At 43.3% G+C, this 21,641-nt stretch overlaps 1 protein-coding gene across 8 annotated transcripts in view; it reads right to left on the reverse strand.

The window, feature by feature from the left end:
- Positions 1-4,519: 4,519 nt before the first annotated feature.
- Positions 4,520-21,641, reverse strand: part of LOC106562867 (GTPase-activating Rap/Ran-GAP domain-like protein 3) — a 228,126-nt gene continuing 211,004 nt past the window's right edge. For 5 of the 8 annotated variants that reach the window (XM_045689794.1, XM_045689792.1, XM_045689795.1 and 2 more), the window contains 5 exons: positions 17,866-18,001; positions 16,335-16,394; positions 13,905-14,141; positions 10,240-10,360; positions 4,520-7,834 (listed from right to left, as the gene is read on the reverse strand). In XM_045689794.1, coding sequence (XP_045545750.1) covers positions 7,669-7,834; positions 10,240-10,360; positions 13,905-14,141; positions 16,335-16,394; positions 17,866-18,001 — 720 coding nt within the window. In that variant the 3' untranslated portion in view covers positions 4,520-7,668. Of the gene's footprint in view, positions 7,835-10,239; positions 10,361-13,904; positions 14,142-16,334; positions 16,395-17,865; positions 18,002-19,538; positions 20,486-21,641 lie in introns of those variants that run through there. The other 3 variants (XM_045689799.1, XM_045689796.1, XM_045689798.1) reach the window with 2 other exon arrangements.

Here is a 21,641-nt window from a genome sequence, read left to right on the forward strand (position 1 = left end):
GTCCTTACATCCAGAGGTCTATCTATGCATTTGAGTGGTTACATTTCTCCAGCCCCATCCCTCAGCTGTTTACCAAATCAGTGGCAGGGTGGCTGCTTCTTTTTCTAACTGCAGATTTAACCTCTATGGGCTAGGTGGGACGCTTGCGTCACACCTACTCAACAGCAAGTTGAATCCTGTGGCGCGTTATTCAAATACCTTAGAAATGCTATTACTTAAATTTTTCTAAAATATGACTATTTTACACAATTTTAACCTGTTAGGGCTAGGGGGCAGCATTGACACGGCTGGATAAAAAACATACCCGATTTAATCTGGTTACCACTCCTACTCAGTAACTAGAATATGCATATACTTATTACATATGGATAGAAAACACCCTAAATTTTCTAAAACTGTTTGAATGGTGTCTGTGAGTATAACAGAACTCAAATGGCAGGTCAAAACCTGAGAGATTCCTTTACAGGAAGTGGCCTGTCTGACCATTTCTGGAACTTCTTTGCCATCTCTATCATTTACTAAGGATCTCTGCTCTAACGTGACACTTCCCACGTCGTCCATAGGCTCTCAGAGCCCGGGAAAAAAGAGAATGTCGTCATTCCAGCCCCAGGCTGAAACACATTATCGCCTTTATCAAGTGGCCCATCAAGAGACACTAGCTTATGCGCGTGACCCCGACCGCCCCCGCCTTTGGGATTTTTTCCTCTGTTTGCCGAAAAGGAGATTCCCTGTCGGAATTTTATCGCTTTTCTACGAGAAAAATGACGTAAAAATTGATTTTAAACAGCGGTTGACATGCTTCGACGTACGGCAATTGAATACTTTGAATTTTATTGTCAGGAATTGCGCCAAGCGCGCGACACTTCTTTACTATTTCGGATAGTGTCTGGAACGCACGAACAAAACGCCGCTATTCGGATATAACGATGGATTATTTTGGACCAAACCAACATTTGTTATTGAAGTAGACGTCCTGGGTGTGCATTCTGACGAAGACAACAAAAGGTAATGACATTTTTATAATAGTAAATATGATTATGGTGAGTGCTAAACTTGCCGGGTGTCTAAATAGCGAGCCCGTGATGCCTGGGCTATGTACTTAGAATATTGCAAAATGTGCTTTCACCAAAAAGCTATTTTAAAATCGGACATATCGAGTGCATAGAGGAGGTCTGTATCTATAATTCTTAAAATAATTGTTATGCTTTTTGTGAACGTTTATCGTGAGTAATTTAGTAAAATGTTAGCGAATTCCCCGTAAGTTTGCGGGGGTATGCTAGTTCTGAACGTCACATGCTAATGTAAAAAGCTGGTTTTTGATATAAATATGAACTTGATTGAACAAAACATGCATGTATTGTATAACATAATGTCCTAGGGTTGTCATCTGATGAAGATCATCAAAGGTGAGTGCTGCATTTAGCTGTCTTCTGGGTTTTGGTGACATTATATGCTGGCTTGAAAAATGGGTGTCTGATTATTTCTGGCTTGGTACTCTGCTGACATAATCTAATGTTTTGCTTTCGTTGTAAAGCCTTTTTGAAATCGGACAGTGTGGTTAGATTAACGAGAGTCTTATCTTTAAATGGCTGTAAAATAGTCATATGTTTGAGAAATTGAAGTAATATGATTTTGAAGATTTTGAAAATCGCGCCACAGGATGGCAGTGGCTGTTACGTAGGTGGGACGAATTCGTCCCGCCGGTCCCATAGAGGTTAAAGATAAGACTCTCGTTAATCTAACCACACTGTCCGATTTCAAAAAGGCTTTACAGCGAAAGCAAAACATTAGATTATGTCAGCAGAGTACCCAGCCAGAAATAATCAGACACCCATTTTTCAAGCTAGCATAATGTCACAAAAAACAAAACCACAGCTAAATGCAGCACGAACCTTTGATGATCTTCATCAGATGACACCCTTAGGACATTATGTTATACAATACATGCATGTTTTGTTCAATCAAGTTCATATTTATATCAAAAAACAGCTTTTTACATTAGCATGTGACGTTCAGAACTAGCATTCCCACCGAACACTTCCGGTGAATTTACTAAATTACTCACGATAAACGTTCACATAAAACATAACAATTATTTTAAGAATTATAGATACAGAACTCCTTTATGCAATCGAGGTGTCTGATTTGAAAATAGCTTTTCGGTGAAAGCACATTTTGCAATATTCTGAGTAGATAGCTCGCCATCACAGGCTAGCTATTTTGACACCCACCAAGTTTGACCCTCACCAAACTCAGATTTACTGTAAGAAAAATTGGATTACCTTTCCTGTTCTTTGTCAGAATGCACTCCCAGGACTTCTACTTCAATAACAAATGTTGGTTTGGTTCCAAATAATCCATAGTTATTTCCAAATAGTGGCGTTTTGTTTGTGCGTTCAAGACACTATCCAAGGGTGACGAAGGGTTACGCGCCCGAAGCGTTTCGTGACAAAAATGTTCTAAATATTCCATTACCGTACTTCGAAGCATGTCAACCGCTGTTTAAAATCAATTTTTATGCTATTTTTCTCGCAAAAAAGCGATAATATTCCGACCGGGAGTGGTGGTTTTCGTTCAACGACGAAATAATAAAAACATGGGGTCGCCTCATGCACGCGCCTCCAGTCTCTGTTCTCTGATCGACCACTATCTAAATGCGCTAATGTTTTTCAGCCAGGGCCTGCAAAGCCACGATTCAGCTTTTTGCCGCCTTCTGAGAGCCTATGGGAGCCGTAGGAAGTGTCACGTTACAGCAGAGATCCCCTGTTTTGGATAGAGATGATCAAGAAGGCCAAGAAATGGTCAGACAGGGTTCTTCCTGTACAGAATCTTCTCAGGTTTTGGCCTGCCAAATGAGTTCTGTTATACTCACAGACACCATTCAAACAGTTTTAGAAACTTTGGAGTGTTTTCTGTCCAAAGCTAATAATTATATGCACATTCTAGTTTCTGGGCAGGAGTAATAATCAGATTAAATCGGGTAGATTTTTTATCCGGCCGTGAAAATACTGCCCCCTAGCCATAACAGGTTAATGCAACCTCTGTGTCAGATTTTAAAATATATTTCAATATTCTGAGTGCAAAGCTCAGCCATCAAAGCAAGCTATACAGATACCCTCCAAGTTCTGGGGTCAACTAAACTCAGAATTAGTATTATAAATATTCTCTTACCTTTGCTGATCTTCGTCAGAATGCACTCCCAGGACTCCTACTTACACAAGAAATGTTATTTTTGTTCGAAATACTCCATATTTATGTCCAAATATCTCCGTTTTGTTTGTGCGTTCAGATCACTATCCAAAGGCATAACGAGCAAGCGTAAATCCAGACACGAAAAGTCAAATAGTTCCATTACCGTTCGTAGAAACATGTCAATCGTTGTTTACAATCAATCCTTAGGGTCTTTTTAAGATAAAACGTCGATAATATTCCAACCGGACAACAGTGTATTCATTCAAGAAGAAAAAGAAGGAACGGCGTGCTGACGCATCACCAAGTCCTTTGTCCTCAGGCAGTCCACTCATTGACTGAGCTCCTATTATCTGCCCAGTAACAGGAGAAGGACGAAACACGTTTCTAAAGGCTGTTGACAGCCAATGGAAGCCTTAGGAAGTGCAACGTGACCCCACAGACACTGTAGTTTTGATAGGGATTCAAAAGAAGAACTACAATTCTCAGATTTCTCACTTCCTGGTTGGATTTTTCTCCGTTTTTTGCCTGCCATATGAGTTCTGTTATACTCACAGACATCATTCATATAGTTTTAGAAACTTCAGAGTGTTTTCTATCAAAATATACTAATAATATGCAAATATTTGACTCTGGGCCCGAGTATTAGGCAGTTTAGTCTGGGCACGCTTTTCATCCGAAAATGAAAATACTGCCCTATACCTTAAAAAGTTAAACAAGAGGCATGTTTTTAAATTGCTTTTGGCTGAAGCTTATGAATCATTCAAATCAGGGCCACAACTGGGGACAGGCCAAGATAAAAGAGCCAGGCAGCTTTCTAGGTTGGTATATGAGTATGACATTGTCTTATAATTCAGAAGTTTTAAAGGATTACAGCAGAGGACAAAGTGTAAGGTAACATTTTACAACAGTGGGCTAAATCAGGGTCACAAATAATGTTTCTTTGTAGTCTTAAACAAATCTACTTTGAAACAAAAATATACACCTCACAAATGGTTACGAGTTTAAAAACAATAAGACACCTGTACCATGTCAGCTGATGAATTTCATCCCAATATTACACTTTATATAAATCACAGAAGACTGAAATAAAACAAAACCATTTGACATAGAAACACCAGATTCTCTGCAAATTTATTTGAATTATGAAAAATATTCCACCCATGAGGCCACTAAAGGGGAAATTTGTCCATTTGACTTCAGGAAATGGCTATGATGTTGAAGCAGGTAGATCCTTACAGAGAGGGGTACATATCAGGTTTCCAGCTATTTTTTATATCACAGCGCCAAAAATAACAATGCCATTATTAGAAAGACTACAAACAAAATGTTTCAAATTTCATAAATATTTATTACATATCAATGAGCAGAATTTACTACTTTCACAGCAGTGGTCTACAGCACTTGTTCAAATAATTGAAACAATTTTTCAAATAATAATAATAATAATAATAGTTCAGTTTCATTTGAGGCCACATTTGAAACACACACATTTACAAGTAGTACTTGGCATTAAAAACGATGGCGATACATTATTTTTAAGACACTTGGTGTTTTTTTTCTTTTTTTTCTTCCGTTTTCATATCACAGAGCAGTTGAGCAACAGCCTAAACAGTAAATATTGATTTAGATACAAAAACCACTGTGAAAACATCAAGGAGTCGGGCGGTGTGAACGTAACAGGGCCAACGGAAACAAAGGAGAGAGAAACAGGGAGAACGATCAAAGTGATAGAAGCTGTATTACAAACCTTCAAACCGCCAGATATCCCACCCCCATTCACCTACACTCATGGTAAGAACCAGCATAATAAATAAGTACAATTCCATTGCAATAATAGTACCCCTATTTATTCACTTTTTTCATCCCTCCAGTTTTGCGTAATAGTGTTGAAGGAGGCCACATTGAGACAGGCAATTACAGAGAGTAACAGAAGACAATGAGAGAGGTAGAGAGATAAAAAGGTGGCAGGGGGATCATGCAAGATCAGAAGAGGGGTGCCATGTCGCAAGCCGACCACCCAGAGGGCGCTCACGTAGCCGAATGGATGCACATGCTTTAGCCAATAACTTTCCCTAATACGTGTACTTCTCAGCAATATCACCTTGACCTGTAGAGTAGTAATAATAACATAGCCAAAATGGTACTTTAGCCAATGTCTCATCCCTAACACTGCTCAGGATGATGCAGCATAAGACACTGCCAAGGCAATATCCTCCTGTATGTCAGGGTAGGATCTGAACCTGGTCTTCCACGGGAGAAACCAACGTCCTAACCATTAGCCCGTTACCCCAATAGGAAATTCCCTCTAGAGCCGAGAGTGACATTGATTTTGTAGTCGCAGGCAGGGCTACCTCAAGTACACTACATATAGTGTTGACCCTACAGTTCCCATGGTTCTCTAGTAATGAGTCACTTGAGTGGCAAGAGATCTTCGACGTTATACCTTGTCACGGACGCTCTCTCTCTCTCTCTCTCTCTCTCTCTCTCTCTCAGCCAACTGACATTTACTCCTAAGGTGCTGACCTGTTGCACCCTCTACAACCACTGCTTATTATTTGATCCTGCTGATCATCTATGAAAGTTTGAACATCTTGAAAAACAATCTGGCCTTAAATTGCCATGTACTCTTATAATCTCCCCCCAGAAGAGGACTGGCCACCCCTCAGAGTTCCTCTCTAGGCTTCTTCATAGGATCCTGTAGCCATCGTGCTTCTACATCGTTTGGGGTTTTAGGCTGGGTTTCTGTATAGCACTTTATGACATCTGCTGATGTAAAAAGGGCTTTATAAATACATTTGATTGGTTGATTGATGTCTGACCGCTGACCCATGTACTGATAGGCTGATATCACCCTAATCATTGGGCTTGATTGCTCTCGTTACTATATCTCTGGTACCAGAGGAGGCTAAGTGTTATGGCTTCCTCTGTGCTGTTTCAGCCGACTCGCTCTACATGCATCATAACTCTTGTGTTTCATGCAATGTTCCATTGCACTTGGTGAGTTATGCCTTGCTCCTATTGAACAGCTGGAGAGGAGAGATAATTCCTTCTACCAAATAGCTCCTATAAGGACTCTGAGGTAGGCTACAGTACCTACCATCTGTCTGGCCTCTCATCCACTGCCTGCATCCCAAATGGCAGCCTCTTCCCTATATAGTGCACTGTACTTTTACCCAGAGCTCTACGGGCCTTGCTTAAAATTAGTGCACTAAATAGGGAATAGGGTGCTATTTGGGATGCACCCTATGACTGACTATGTTACCTCATTACATCACTCCTAAATGGAAGTAGTTGGCCACTTGATCAATTCTCCCACCCAACTAACAAGTGAACCACTGGTGGCTAAGAGTCTGCATACCACTATAAAGCACACAACCTGAGGGCATCCTGTTGGCAGCCGATGCCACTAGCGGCCCAACCAACAGCGGACAGACTTTAAAGGCCCACTGTAAAGGCGATGCGCTAACAGGCCAATTGGCCCTTGACTAAACTGTGTTGGGCCACAGTAAACTAACTGTCTGGGAAGGTTGCGATCTGTGTATAGGAGACTGAATATTCTGTGAAAACGTGGACCCCATGGATTCTCAGGGATAGCCAGAGACAGGACAGTAGGTGCTTTTAGAGGTGTGGGTGTGTTTGACTCTATGCTTATTAAACCTAGCTCACAGAGTCACTGTGGGATGTTATCTACAGAGGGACACATGATTATGACTGCTACTGTCAGAGACCAGCCAATTAGAGGAGTGGTGACTGGTGGCTGATTGGAGTTGTAGTTTAGTGGAGGATGTGGGGAAATGGCACTTGTGGGAAACTCTACCTCTAGTCCAGTCCTGTATACCTGCACACCGAGTTGGGAAGGAAATAGAACAAGACTGACAGACATGGAGAGCATAAAACATTGTACATTTACTAAATATGTGAATAAAATGTATATTATATCTATAAAGGTATTCATGTCTGTCAATGTGTATGCATCTTAATGTATAAATAGATGTACACATAAATACACATATATTATACTACATTTGAAAGTGTAATTGGAAATAATCACAGATTATATAATAAAAGGTAAGCCGTAACCACTTCACAAGGGTGCTGTTTCAAAACAATTTTTTGTTGTGCCTTGGTGTGTAGATTTACATTCAGTTTTCGTTTATAGAAGAAACCTTTTGCCATATAATGACATCTGTACTCTGAACAAACCACACCACCTCAAATGACCTTGTTTTCTTTGGGTTACTCGCTGCGGTGCAACACACAGACACACATACTGACTGGGGACCGACTGCTTATGAAACACGCGCACACACACACACACTTTACACTATTAATCCTCCTACCCACCATGTCTGAGGATGAAGACCCAGACAAAGGAGATAACAAAACAAAAACAGGAAATCAACAAACGAAAAAACAAAATGACAGAAGGAGAGAAAAGAGGGGGATGAGAAGGAGAAGTGCATGATGGGATGGTCTTCACTTTAGGTCCAGGACATCATCATCGAAGGCTGTGGAGAGATTGAAGGGGCTGGCCAACGGCGGGCTCTCCTCTCGAAGCACTGCTTTCTCTTGCTCCACATCCGAGCTGGACAAGCAGTGCCGTTGGACGTCTGAGTCCGTGTCGGCTGACTTTGAGCCCATCCTGATTGGACACAGAGCATGCCCATCAGTTTGAATCATTACTTCATAAAATTTTTCACTCATATCACTTGAAATAACCGCATGAGACTAGAATACTTATGCAAATCTTCCGTTCACATAAATGAGCTACTTCTAGTTATGAATGCTTTTTTCACGGTAGCAAATATGCCTTTAAAAAATATATACACTGAAAAAATATATAAAACGCAACATGTAAAGTGTTGGTCCTATGAGCTGAAATAAAAGATCCCAGAAATGTTCTATACGCACAAAAAGCTTATTTCTCAAATTTTGTGCACACATTTCTTTACATCCCTCTTATTGAGCATTTCCCCTTTGCTGAGTTAATACATCCACCTGACTGGTGTCGTGTCTTTGGGGTACCATTAAACTGAAGATATGTTTATCAATTAGCTCCCTGTAATTATTATCACGCGATTAAACTGATTAATCGTTTAATTGTAATTAACTAGGAGATCGGGGCACCAAGGAGAATATTCAGAATACAAAGCTATAATTTTCCTAATAATAACTTTCCTGTACTATAATATTATATCCTATTATAGTATAGGCCGATTATCTTCTGGTTTAAATGGTGTATTTTACCTCGAGTCCAGTCTCATTCCAAACGTCGTAAATTGTTGTATCTGCACGAACCCAGTCTTTACTAAAATCATCCATACATCAATTGTCTTAAAATCATTTATTTACTACACTAAGTAATTAACAGAAAACATACAAACAGTAATTATCGTCACAAAGGATTGGTAGAGGAATGTGCCCTTGTGGGCTAAACAGGCAGGTCGGCCTGTTGAACAATGGATCATAAAAGGTCAGCTGTGGCACACAGAGTTCATTAATATTAACAATTGACAATTGAAGGCTCACTCATTCGGGAACAATTGCAATCAATATATATTTACGCTCAGTGTGTCGTTCTGATTCTTGTTGGAGAGTAGTTCTGATGGAGAGTCTCTCTCTCGGTTAGAATGGATCTTTCAAAGCGACATTCATTAATGTCGTCATCGAATGGTTGTTTCGTTGGTCTTCGCGTTCAACGATATAATTTACTTAGCTGCAGACTAATAATTAATATCAAAGACTTGTTCTTATTCTGTCGGTCTCGATAGTCTAAAAGTTAACCACGTGGTATAGTTCACTTTCAGTAGAGTACTTGGATGGTCAAACCTATGGGCCAACTCGCAATGGAGTGGAGGCCTGGTCTGGGGAAATGTAAATCAAGGGGTGTTTTATAGTGCCCATCGAACAGGCTTGTCAAATGACGCCTGGTCCTGTATGGGTCCCTGGGGGCGTGCCCATGACTGAGCTAGACTTGGTTACAGAAATACAATTCTATCACATTACATCAGTACATAGCATCTCAATGTCTTACAAAAGCTTTATCCTTATTAATACATTCTATACAACCATTATGATGCTATTATATAAACAGTTTATGGTAATATGGCTATATTGTCTCTTCTGAGTATCACAAAATTGTACCAAGCGGATCAGTTCGTAGCTGGATTCTTCAATCTTCCATACCTTCTCCAGAACACAAAATGTCGCTTGGCTCTCCAATTCTATGAGTTGGAAGAATTTCCTGTGTCTCTCTATGGGCCATGTGGCCAGAGACTCTCCTGGAATTTTAGAGTTTTTACAACCCTTTACACACAGGGTGGATTGGGGGGAAGGTAGGTTGGGTGGTGGTGCAAAAGGGAGGGGGTCAACTGTCCTCCCTGTACCAAAAGAGGCCAACGTCATGACACTGGTGTGGCATATCAAGAAGCTGATTAAACAGCATGATTAAACATGCAGGACGGCCACTCCTAGGGAGAGTAGCAACAGTGCTGTACTTTCTCCATTTATAGACAATTTGTCTTACTGTGGACTGGCTTTTAGACATTTTTGTAACCTTTTCCAGGTTTATGCAAGTCAACAATTCTTAAATCGAGGCATGGGCCACATCAGGAAATGCTTCTTGTGAATAGCAAACTCACATTTTGTGAGTGTTTTTTTATAAGGCAGTGCAGCTATAACCAATATCTCCAATCTCGTCTCATTGATTGGACTCCAGGTTAGCGGACTCCTGACTCCAATTAGCTTTTGAAGAAGTCATTAGCCTAGGGGTTCACATACTTTTTCTAACCTACACTGTGAATGTTAAAATGATATATTCAATATAGACAGGAAATACAAGAATTTATGTGTTATTAGTTTAAGCACACTTTGTCTATTGTTGTGACTTAGATGAAGATCAGATCACATGTCATGACCAATTTACGTAGAAATCCAGGTAATCCAAAGGGTTCACATACTTTTTCTTGCCACTGTATATGACTTAAAATTCTAATTACTGCTACTATCTAGGGTAATGAGTTGCTGACGAAGATATGGGTCACTCACCTGTCACTGCCAGTGGAGGTCAGTGCTCGTGCCTTTGGCTCTTCCTCAGTGGTCTTCTTGCTCATCTTCCTCTGTTTGACAATGCTGCTGTCGGACTTACCGTTCGGCTCCTCGGTTAGGCCTGAGCATGAGACACAGAAGACCATTCAGTAAGGAACATAACCATAACTGCTCACTAAGAACCGACCATAACACAGACATTCACTAAACCCCTTCAAATGAGGATATAGCATTACAATCACTGTGGTTCCAATGCTGAGATGGTTCCAGTGGGTTAGAACAGGTTATGGTGCTGGCAATACCAGGGTTGAAGGTTTAATTCCCGCGAGGGAAACATATACTAAATACACTGAGTGTACAAATCATTAAGGACACCTGCTCTCTCCATGACATAGACTGAACAGGTGAATCCAGGTAAAAGCTATGACATCAAAACGTGTAACATCTTATGTTTCACGAAATCATTGCTGAATGATGACATGGATATTCAGCTAGGAGGATATACGCTGCACCGGCTAGATAGAACAGCACACTCCAGTAAGACGAGGGGGGTGGTCTGTGCATATTTGTAAACAACAGCTCGTGCACGAAATCTAAGGAAGTCTCTAGATTTTGCCTGTCTGAAGTAGTGTATCTTATGATAAACTGTAGACCACACTATTTGCCAAGAGTTCTCATCTATACTTTTTGTGTCTGTTTATTTACCACCACAGACGGACACTGGCACTAAGACTGCTCTCAGTCAGCTGTATAAGGAAATAAGCAAACAGGAAACCGCTCACCCAGAGGCGGCACTCCTAGTGGTCGGAGACTTTAATGCAGGGAAACTTAAATAAGTTTTACGTAATTTCTATCATGCTAAATGTGCAACCAGATGGAAAAAACATTCTAGATCAACTGTACTCCACACACACAGACGCGTACAAAGCTCTCCTGATTCCTGCTTACAAGCAAAAATGAAAGCAGAAAGCACCAGTAACTCGGTTTATAAAAAAGTGGTCAGAAGAACTAGATGCTAAACTACAGGACTGTTTTGCTATCACAGACTGGAACATGTTCCCGGCATTCTTCCGATTGCATTGAGGAATACATCACATCAGTCACTGGCTTGATCAAAAAGTGCATCGAGGACATCGTCCCCACAGTGACAGTACGTACTTAAACCAACCAGAAGCCATGGATTACAGGCAACATTCGCACTGAGCTAAAGGGTAGAGCTGCTTCTTTCAAGGTACGGGACTCGGAAGCTTATAAGAAATCCTGCTATGCACTCTGACGAACCATCAAACAGGCAAAGCGCCAATACAAGGCTAAGATTGAATTGTACTACACCGGCTCCGACGCTCGTCTTATGTGGCAGGGCATGGAAACTATCACAGGCTACAAAGTGAAGCACAGCCGCGAGCTGCCCAGTGACACGAGCCTACCTAAATCCCTTCTATGCTCGCTTCGAGGCAAGCAACACTGAGGCATGCATGAGAGCATCAGCTGTTCTGGACAACTGTGTGATCATGTTCTCCGTAGCCGACGTGAGTAAGACCTTTAAACAGGTCAACATTCACAAGGCCGCGGGGCCAGACGGATTACCAGGACGTTTGCTCCGGGCATGTGCTGACCAACTGGCAGGTGTCTTCACTGACCTTTTCAACATGTCCATGATTGAGTTTGTAATACCAACATGTTTCAAGTAGACCACTGTAGTCCCTGGAACCCAAGAACACTAAGGCAACCTGCCTAAATGACTACAGACCCGTAGCACTCACGTCCGTAGCCATGAAGTGCTTTGAAAGGCTGGTAATGGCTCACATCAACACCATTATCCCAGAAACCCTAGACCCACTCCAATTTGCATATCGCCCAAACAGATCCACAGATGATGCAATCTCTATTGCACTCCACACTGCCCTTTCCCACCTGGACAAAAGGAACACCTACGTGAGAATGCTATTCATTGACTACAGCTCAGCATTCAACAACATAGTACCCTCAAAGCTCATCACTAAGCTAAGGATCCTAGGACTAAACACCTCCCTCTGCAACTGGATCCTGGACTTCCTGATGGGCCGCTCCCAGGTGGTGAGGGTAGGTAGCAACAGATCTGCCATGCTGATCCTCAACACTGGAGCCCCTCATTGGTGCGTGCTAAGTCCCTCCTGTACTCCCTGTTCACCCACGACTCCAACAACATCATTCAGTTTGCAAGACGACACAACAGTGGTAGGCCTGATCACCGACAACGACGAGACAGCCTATAGGGAGGAGGTCAGAGACATGGCCAGGTGGTGCCCTAATAACAACCTATCCCTCAATGTAACCAAGACTTAGGAGATGATTGTGGACTACAGGAAAAGGAGGACCGAGCACGCCCCCAATCTCATCGACGGGGCTGTAGTGGAGCAGGTTGAGAGCTTCAAGTTCCTTGGTGTCCACATCATCAACAAACTAGAATGGTCCAAACACACCAAGACAGTCATAAAGAGGGCATGACAAAGCCTATTCCCCCTCAGGAAACTAAAAAGATTTGGCATGGGTCCTCCGATCCTCCAAAGGATCTACAGCTGCAACATCGAGAGCATCGTGACTGGTTGCAACACTGCCTGGTATGGCAACTGCTCGGCCTCCGACCGCAAGGCACTACAGAGCGAAGTGCGTACGGCCCAGTACATCACAGGCCGTGTCAGAGGAAGGCCCAAAAAATTGTCAAAGACTCCACCCACCCCAGTCATAGACTGTTCTCTCTACTATCGCACGGCAATCGGTACCGGAGCACAAAGTCTTGGAACAGGTAATCAAATGGCTACCCAAAAGATTTGCACTGTCCTCCCAAACCCCTCTTTTACGCTGCTGCTACTTCAGAGGGTGAATGGCAGTGGCGGTTCTAGACCATTTCAACTGGGGGGGGGCCAAGCTGGGGCCAGTTGTACTGTTAGAGGGGCCAGTTACATTAGACGTTATTGTTGTCATGTTGTTTTCTTCACTGCATTGCAGGCATTAGCAGGCAAAAAAACATGTTCATAATCATTAGTGTTCCGCGTTGCCACTGTCTAATAACGGATGTAAAAAAAGAACGATAGCAAACATTAGTTATGTAAAAATTATTTCATACTCCACATTTTGGGGGGCCACAAGGGGGTCCAAAATTGTTGTCACAGGGGCACTGGCCCCCCCAGAACCGCCCCTGGTGAATGGGCAAGACAAAATATTTAAGTGCCTTTGAGCAGGGTATGGTAGCAGGTGCACAGCTCAACAGTTTCCCGTGTATATTAAGAATGTTCCACCACCTAAAGGACATCCAGCTAACTTGACACAACTGTGGGAAGCATTGGAGTCAACATGTGCCAGCATCCCTGTGGAATGCTTCCAGCACTTTGTAGAGTCCATGCTCTGACTAACTGAGGCTGTTCTGTGGGCAAATGGGGAGGGGGGGTGAAACTCAATATTAGGAAGGTGTCCTTAATGTTTTGTACACTCAGTGTAAACTGTATATCTCATTGTCACCTGTAGGTGTATTAGATAAAAAGTTAATCAAATAGCTAAACGACCATGAACACTGATGGGAAAGAGGGGGTGACTCATATTATTCAGTCCACTAAACTTTCTGAATGCCCTGTCAGGTATGTAGTCAGGGGTGGGTATGTACATTCCAGTCTTGGTGTCTCACTCACCTAGCAGCTCTTTGCGGGTGCGGCTGGCAATCTCTTTGATCTCCATGCGGGACAGTGACAGGGTGTGTGAAGCCCCCTGCATGAGGGGCCCCGTGGGGGCCACACACATGCTAGGGACCTGTGCTGTCAAGCCCGTCACCACCTTGTTGACCAGTGGCGACTTGAGGGGCCTCTCGATGCTGCGGCCCACCAGGTTACTCAGAGGGATCTTGAAAATATGCTTACACTGTGCCTCACCTGGGAGAGGGAGATGGGTAAGATAGGGAAAAAAAAGAGGTGGCATGAAATGGAGAACGAGAAAAGGATGGGGGAGAGAGAGAGAGAGAGAGAGCGCGAGAGCGAGAGTGAGACAGGGGTGATAGAGAGAAGGGCAGAGGAAGAACGGGTGGCAGTGATCAAATAAGAGGAACAGAGAGAGGGGGAGACAAGAAGCGAGAGGCACATGGAGGGTGAGGATGGACGGAGAAGGAGAGATACAGAGTGAGGTATTGCAGTAAGAGAGAGACACAATTTAAACACCAGGCAACTTCAGGCAATGAAGAAATGGAGACATGCTTAGACTGGTTAGTTTACCACGCACATGCACACATTAGAAGAACACATGAACATGAAAAACATGATCATGTCATGTTAAAATTAAGCCTCCTGTATCTAAACTGATTAATAACACTATACTCAGTGGCACAGTGTGTGATCTCAATATGATTTCATCATCGTCGTCATATCAACACTCTTGTAATATAATATGACCACTAAATTACAGCCATTTACGACTATACATTATTTATTCATTATTTGGAATAAATAATTAAACTGTTTAAGTCAAATTAATTGAATGCTTAACATTTCATAACAACACTGCATTCCACCTCTAGTCTGCTGTAATCCAGTCAGAGATACAACAGGGATGGGTTCATTAGGCACCAAATTTATGGACTGAATCCAGGAGGGACCGCTTGGATTTGGCCAACAACAACTTTAGTTATTTGATTTCCGTTGCAACATGTTTTGTTACGTTTAGCCCTAATGAACATGACCCAGCTGTATTGTTTTGCAATGACTAATGTAACCACCAGGGGGAAGTGAAGGGTCATTCTAATGCAGCGTTCCCCTTGAGCAGGACAGGAGGGCAATACTAGCACACACAGGCAGCTATGTGACTGTCTGAAACAATGGGAGGCTGCACTGCACCAAACAGACTGCCGTTCGGAAATGTCACAGGGTCAGAAGTGAAGAAAGTAGCATTCTGGGACACAGGGTCACTTATATTATTATTACAGGTTCACCGACTCACTGTCACCGCTTTACCGGTACTTCTCTCCAGGAACAATACCAGACACACGGAAATGTTAATAATAAACTAAATAGATATAAAATAATTATATCAAAACAAGCATGCGACCATAATCACATGGATCTATATATCCCACATTTGTTTCTGCTCCAGGGTAAATAACCAAAAAATAAAAAAAACTAAGATGAGATTTAAATCAACTGTTGTACTGACAATAGTAATGACCATAAGTGTATTGAATATTTGGATTGTTATGTTTGTAACCCTCCGATCAGAATGGGATATGATTCCATGATTTAACATAGTTCAGGATTGGTCGAATACCACCAGATGTAGTTTGACAGTCCAATCCACAGTCTCAGCAGCCTGGATTCACATCTTACCTGATGTCAACAAATGTGATCTCAAACTGAGTAAATTCTCCACCAATGAAAAAGCACCTGTCCCCATAGAGCAGAAACGGCAGGCATAGGCGGTTGGTTAGAGGGTGGTATTTTTGTCAGCGCCCCATCTTCCCTCCCCTCCCCTCATCCCTCCACCCCCCCAGATTGTGGCACCTCTATTTGACCCACCACTCTGGATGGGAGAGGGGGCTTTGACAAAAGCTTCTATGGCGACAGTGCAATCTGTAAATCATGCTGCGGCAGACGTGTCTTCTCCATCTCTCTTTCTCTTCCCCCTCTCTCTCTTCAGTCTCCCTCTCTCATACACATACCTTTCTGAATCTGCATCCCTTTCATACTTTCTTCATCTCTATTAAATGTTTTTCTTTTAAACTGACTCACTCATTCTCTCACAATCTCTCTCCTCTTCAGAATGACAGAGAGCAAGGGGGATGGGGAAGACAAATAATGTTCACTTAACATTCAACTCAGGGTCAATCAAACATGCCGCTTCATATATAAAAAAATCTAAAAAGTTGTGTTTTTTCCGTGCATGTTAGTAGGGCAGCATGTGCAGCTAGATGCAAAAACTAAAGAGGAAGGGATGCATCTCAAATGGCACCCTTTTCCCTTTATCTCGCACCACTTTTGACGAAGGCCCACAAGGCTTTGGGAGAAAAAAGTGCACTCTATAAGGGAAAAAGGTGCCATTTGTGACAAACCCGAGGAGTAGTGGAAGACTACTTGAAGTACCTTCGGCATCCTTAGACATGTACAGGGAAAGCTTGGTACCATAGGGGATCCGTATAGAATCTGAACCAGGGATGAAGAAGAAGGTTATGTAATACACACACACTCAAACCGGTATGACAGAACACACACATTTAGTAGTAGCACCACCACCTCCAGAGCTGAAACAATCACTGTCACAAGGATGTGATTGGTTGTAACAGTGTTCCAAGACTAGAGTTGACCAATAAAAAAAGAGAGGATGGACCAGAAAAAAAATGGTATCATCTTACCCCACCCCTCCCCCAAATGTGACCCTTCACCCTAAAGCCCAGTACAGGTCCAATGCCAAATTCTCTGCCCAAAATAATACATCAGCACTCTGTAGTATTAGTATGAGTGTGCATGTTTGTGTGAGGGTGCGCATGCATACTAGCTACTGCAGTTCCCTGAGGAATAGAGGTGAGGTGACCCGAAATGACACACTCGGACTAACGTAAATGTGTGTGTGTGTGCGCATGCCTGTGTGCGTACCCATTTGAAGGACTGTGTGTTTCCACCCCACTTATGAGTCTATGGACCTCAGTGGTCATTAGATTTAGCGTCTATGTCTGATGATTACTGCATGTCTCGTCCTTAGAGATTAAATATATTCTGTAATAAACGCAAAGCTGTCGTCACCTCTCTATCTCTCTCTCTGTCTCTCTCCCCCTCTCTATAATCACAGTAAATTACGTCCTTGTGTATCATTAAAAACTGTCCCTCCTGGACACACAGTGCATCATAAATATGTTCCATTGCAGACGACAGCAATATACATTTAGAAGGTTTGAGGGTCGAGTACCTTCATTGGAGGGGGATGGGGAGTGTAGAAGGAGTGGAAAGACAGGAGGAAGGGAGAGAGGAAGAGAAAGAAAGAGAGAGGAGAGCGAGCGAGCGAGCAAAAAAGAGAAGGTGATATTGAGATCCCTCTGTCTTTGAAGGGAAACCCTGTCTTTATCTTGTGAGTTTTAGTTGGGGTCACAGAGACTGGGTGACTGCTGGTGGCTGGGTGGGTGTGATCACAGGTTCATGCACATTGACTGCTGTTCTCTCCTACTGTGTGTGTGTGTGTGTGTGTGTGTGTGTGTGTGTGTGTATGTGTATGTATGTGTATGTATGTGTGTGTGTGGTTCATACAGTATGTGTTGGTGTGAAAGATATCACACTCCACTGGGAATGTTCCAACCAAGATTCAGAGGTGGCATTCTGCCTCAAGCCTTGGAGTAACTTTTTCACAACTACAGCCTCAATTAAAATTCTCAACGGCATAGAAATAAACAAAAAATTGTCTAGTAAATAAATTACCCTTGCAAGGGTTTCTTTGGGCCAGGCAAGTTTTTTATATAAGGTTGCTTATGTTATAAATCATACTACGTCCCCCCACCAAACAATAACAAATAAATAGTAAAGAAAAAAAAGAAACATTGTCAAAAACTCTTAGTCAACAAAGTGTGCATTTCCAATTGTACTTTGTGTCATTCTATAACGTGTTTGGTTGCTATGTGAGGCTTACCGTCTCCGAGCGGTGAGGGGAACACGGGCATTTCGTAGCCTGTGGGCGTCTGTGGCGAACTCTGGGAACTGGTGTCCTGGGAGCTGCAGTTGGAAGCCGAGTTGACCGGAGCGGACGACACAAAGTAGATGTCCGACTGCGTGAGCAGGGGATGGGGGGAGACGGAGAGATTGAATGAAATGGAGGGGGGAGAAAAAGTGGATGTGGGGAAAGATGAATAGAGGTAGACAGAGAGAAATAGAGATCACATTGCCCTACTCTATGCTTTGACCTCTTTCTCCCCTCTCTCTCCAGATGAAATCTTGCGACTTGTGACGGCCGCCCACCCAACAACCTGCCCGCTTGACCCTATCCCCTCCTCTCTTCTCCAGACCATTTCCGGAGACCTTCTCCCTTACCTCACCTCGCTCATCAACTCATCCTTGACCGCTGGCTACGTCCCTTCCGTCTTCAAGAGAGCGAGAGTTGCACCCCTTCTCAAAAAACCTACACTCGATCCCTCCGATGTCAACAACTACAGACCAGTATCCCTTCTTTTCTCTCCAAAACTCTTGAGCGTGCCGTCCTTGGCCAGCTCTCTTGCTATCTCTCTCAGAATGACCTTCTTGATCCAAATCAGTCAGGTTTCAAGACTGGTCATTCAACTGAGACTGCTCTTCTCTGTATCATGGAGGCTCTCCGCACTGCTAAAGCTAACTCTCTCTCCTCTGCTCTCATCCTTCTAGACCTATCTGCTGCCTTTGATACTGTGAACCATAAGATCCTCCTCTCCACCCTCTCCGAGTTGGGAATCTCCGGCACGGCTCACTCTTGGATTGCGTCCTACCTGACAGGTCGCTCCTACCAGGTGGCGTGTCGAGAATCCATCTCCGCACCACGTGCTCTCACCACTGGTGTCCCCCAGGGCTCAGTTCTAGGCCCTCTCCTATTCTCGCTATACACCAAGTCACTTGGCTCTGTCATATCCTCACATGGTCTATCCTATCATTGCTACGCAGACGACACACAATTCATCTTCTCCTTTCTCCCTTCTGATAACCAGGTGGCGAATCGCATCTCTGCATGTCAGGCAGACATATCAGTGTGGATGACGGATCACCACCTCAAGCTGAACCTCAGCAAGACGGAGCTGCTCTTCCTCCCGGGGAAGGACTGCCCGTTCCATGATCTCGCCATCACGGTTGACAACTCCATTATGTCTCCCAGAGTGCTAAGAGCCTTGGCATGACCCTGGACAACACCCTGTCGTTCTCCACTAACATCAAGGTGGTGACCCGATCCTGTAGGTTCATGCTCTACAACATTCGCAGAGTACGACCCTGCCTCACACAGGAAGCGGCGCAGGTCCTAATCCAGGCACTTGTCATCTCCCGTCTGGATTACTTCAGGCTCTGATCAGTCCCTACACCCAAAGAAGGGCACTGCGTTCATCCACCTCTGGCCTGCTCGCCTCCCTACCTCTGCGGAAGCACAGTTCCCGCTCTGCCCAGTCAAAGCTGTTCGCTGCTCTGGCACCCCAATGGTGGAACAAGCTCCCTCACGACGCCAGGACAGCGGAGTCAATCACCACCTTCCGTAGACACCTGAAACCCCACCTCTTTAAGGAATACCTGGGATAGGATTAAGTAATCCTTCCAACCCCCCCCTACCCTCCCCCCCAAAAAAGATATAGATGTACTATTGTAAAGTGGTTGTTCCACTGGATATCATGAGGTGAATGCACCAATTTGTAAGTCGCTCTGGATAAGAGCGTCTGCTAAATGACGTAAATGTAAATGAGATAAAGAGAAAGTATGAGAGGTGATGACATTATTTCCCTAACCAACACAACATGACGATGTTGTATTTCATATTGCTAAATGGTACACTCTAGTCTGTGTACTGTATATCCCTCTGCTGTGTAAGAGTTGTGTGTGTTTGATTGTTTTTATACAGTTTATTTTCCCTGCTTGCAAAACAAATTTGCTCATGAACGGATGCGCACACAGGCATATACACTCACCTGATAGTTTATTAGGTACACCACCCCGTTCACGAAAATAGATCGCTCCTACAGAAAGTGAGTCATGTGGCCGTGACTTGCTATAAAAAGCAGGATAACAGGCATCCAGCTACTGTTCGTTTGATTGCTAACAACTTTGAGCGGGATATGATCGTCGGTGCCAGGCAGGCCAGATTCAGTATCTCAGAAAACTCTGCCTTCCTGGGCTTTAAGCATGACAGTGTCTGGGGTTTACCGAGAATGGTGCGAAAAACAAAAAACATCCAGTCAGCGGCAGTCCTGTAAGCAAAAAAAGCTAGTTGAAAGAGAATGGAAAGAATTGTGCAAGCTAACAGGCGGGCCACAAACAGACAAGTAATGGCACAGTACGACAGTGGTGTGCAGAATGGCATCTTGGAACGCACAACTTGTTGATCCATGTCACGAATGGGCTATTGCGGCAGATGACCATTCCGTTCCACTCCTATCAGCTAAAAACAAGAAGAAGCGGCTCCAGTGCGCATGTGATCACCAACACTGGACAATTGAGGAGTGGAAAAACATCACCTGGTCCAATGAATCCCGGTTCTTGTTGCATCATGCTGATGGCAGTTTTGGCATAAGCAGCATGGACCCATCCTGCATGGTGTCAACGGTACACTCTTAGAAAAAAAGGTTCCAAAAAGTATTCAGAACCCTTGACTTTTTCCACATTATGTTACATTACAGCCTTATTCTGAAATGGATTACAACTTTTTTTAAATCCTCATTAATCTACACACAATACCCCATAATGATGAAGCAAAAATAGGTTTAGAATGTATTAAAAATAAAAAACAGAAATATCACATTTACATAAGTATTAAGACCATTTACTCAGTTCTTTGTTGAAACACCTATGGCAGCAATTACAGTCTCGAGTCTTCTTGGGTATGACGCTACAAGCTTGGCACACCTGTATTTGGGGAGCTTCTCCCATTCTTCTCTGCAGATCCTGTCAAGCTCTATCAGGTTGGATGGGGAGCATTGCTGCACAGCTATTTTCAGGTCTCTCCAGAGATGTTCGATCGGGTTCCAGTTTGGACTCTGGCTGGGCCACTCAAGGACATTCAGACTTGTCCCGAAGCCACTCCTGCGTTGTCTTGGCTGTGCTTAGGGTCGATGTTCTATTGGAAGGTGAACCTTCTCCCCAGTCTGAGGTCCTGAACGCTCTTGGAGCAGGTTTTCATCAAGGATCTCTCTGTACTTTGCTCCATTCATCTTTCCCTCAACCCTCACTAGTCTCCTAGTCCTTGCCGTTGAAAAACATCCCCACAGCACGATGCTGCCACCACCATGCTTCACCGTAGGGATGGTGCCAGGTTTCCTCCAGATGTGATGCTTGGCATTCAGGCTAAAGAGTTCAATCTTGGTTTCATCAGACCAAAGAATCTTGGAATTGCTCTACGGACAATTCCTTCAACCTCATGGCTTGGTTTTTGCTTTGACATGCACTGTCAACTGTGGGACCTTATACAGACAGGTGTGTGCCTTTCCAAATCATGACCAATCAATTGAATTTACCCCAAGTGGCCTCCAATCAAGTTGTAGAATCATTTCAAGGACGATCAATAGAAACAGGATAAACCTGAGCTCAATTTCAAGTCTCATAGCAAAGGGTCTGAAAACTTATGTAAATAAGGTATCCGTTTTTTATTTGTAATACATTTGCTAAAATGTCTAACATTTTCAATTTGTCATTATAGGTTATTGTTTGTAGATTGATGAGGAAAAACATTTATATGATCAATTTTAG

This window comes from Salmo salar, chromosome ssa11 (assembly GCF_905237065.1).
Source record: "Salmo salar chromosome ssa11, Ssal_v3.1, whole genome shotgun sequence".
In the NCBI taxonomy this organism is placed as follows: domain Eukaryota; kingdom Metazoa; phylum Chordata; class Actinopteri; order Salmoniformes; family Salmonidae; genus Salmo; species Salmo salar.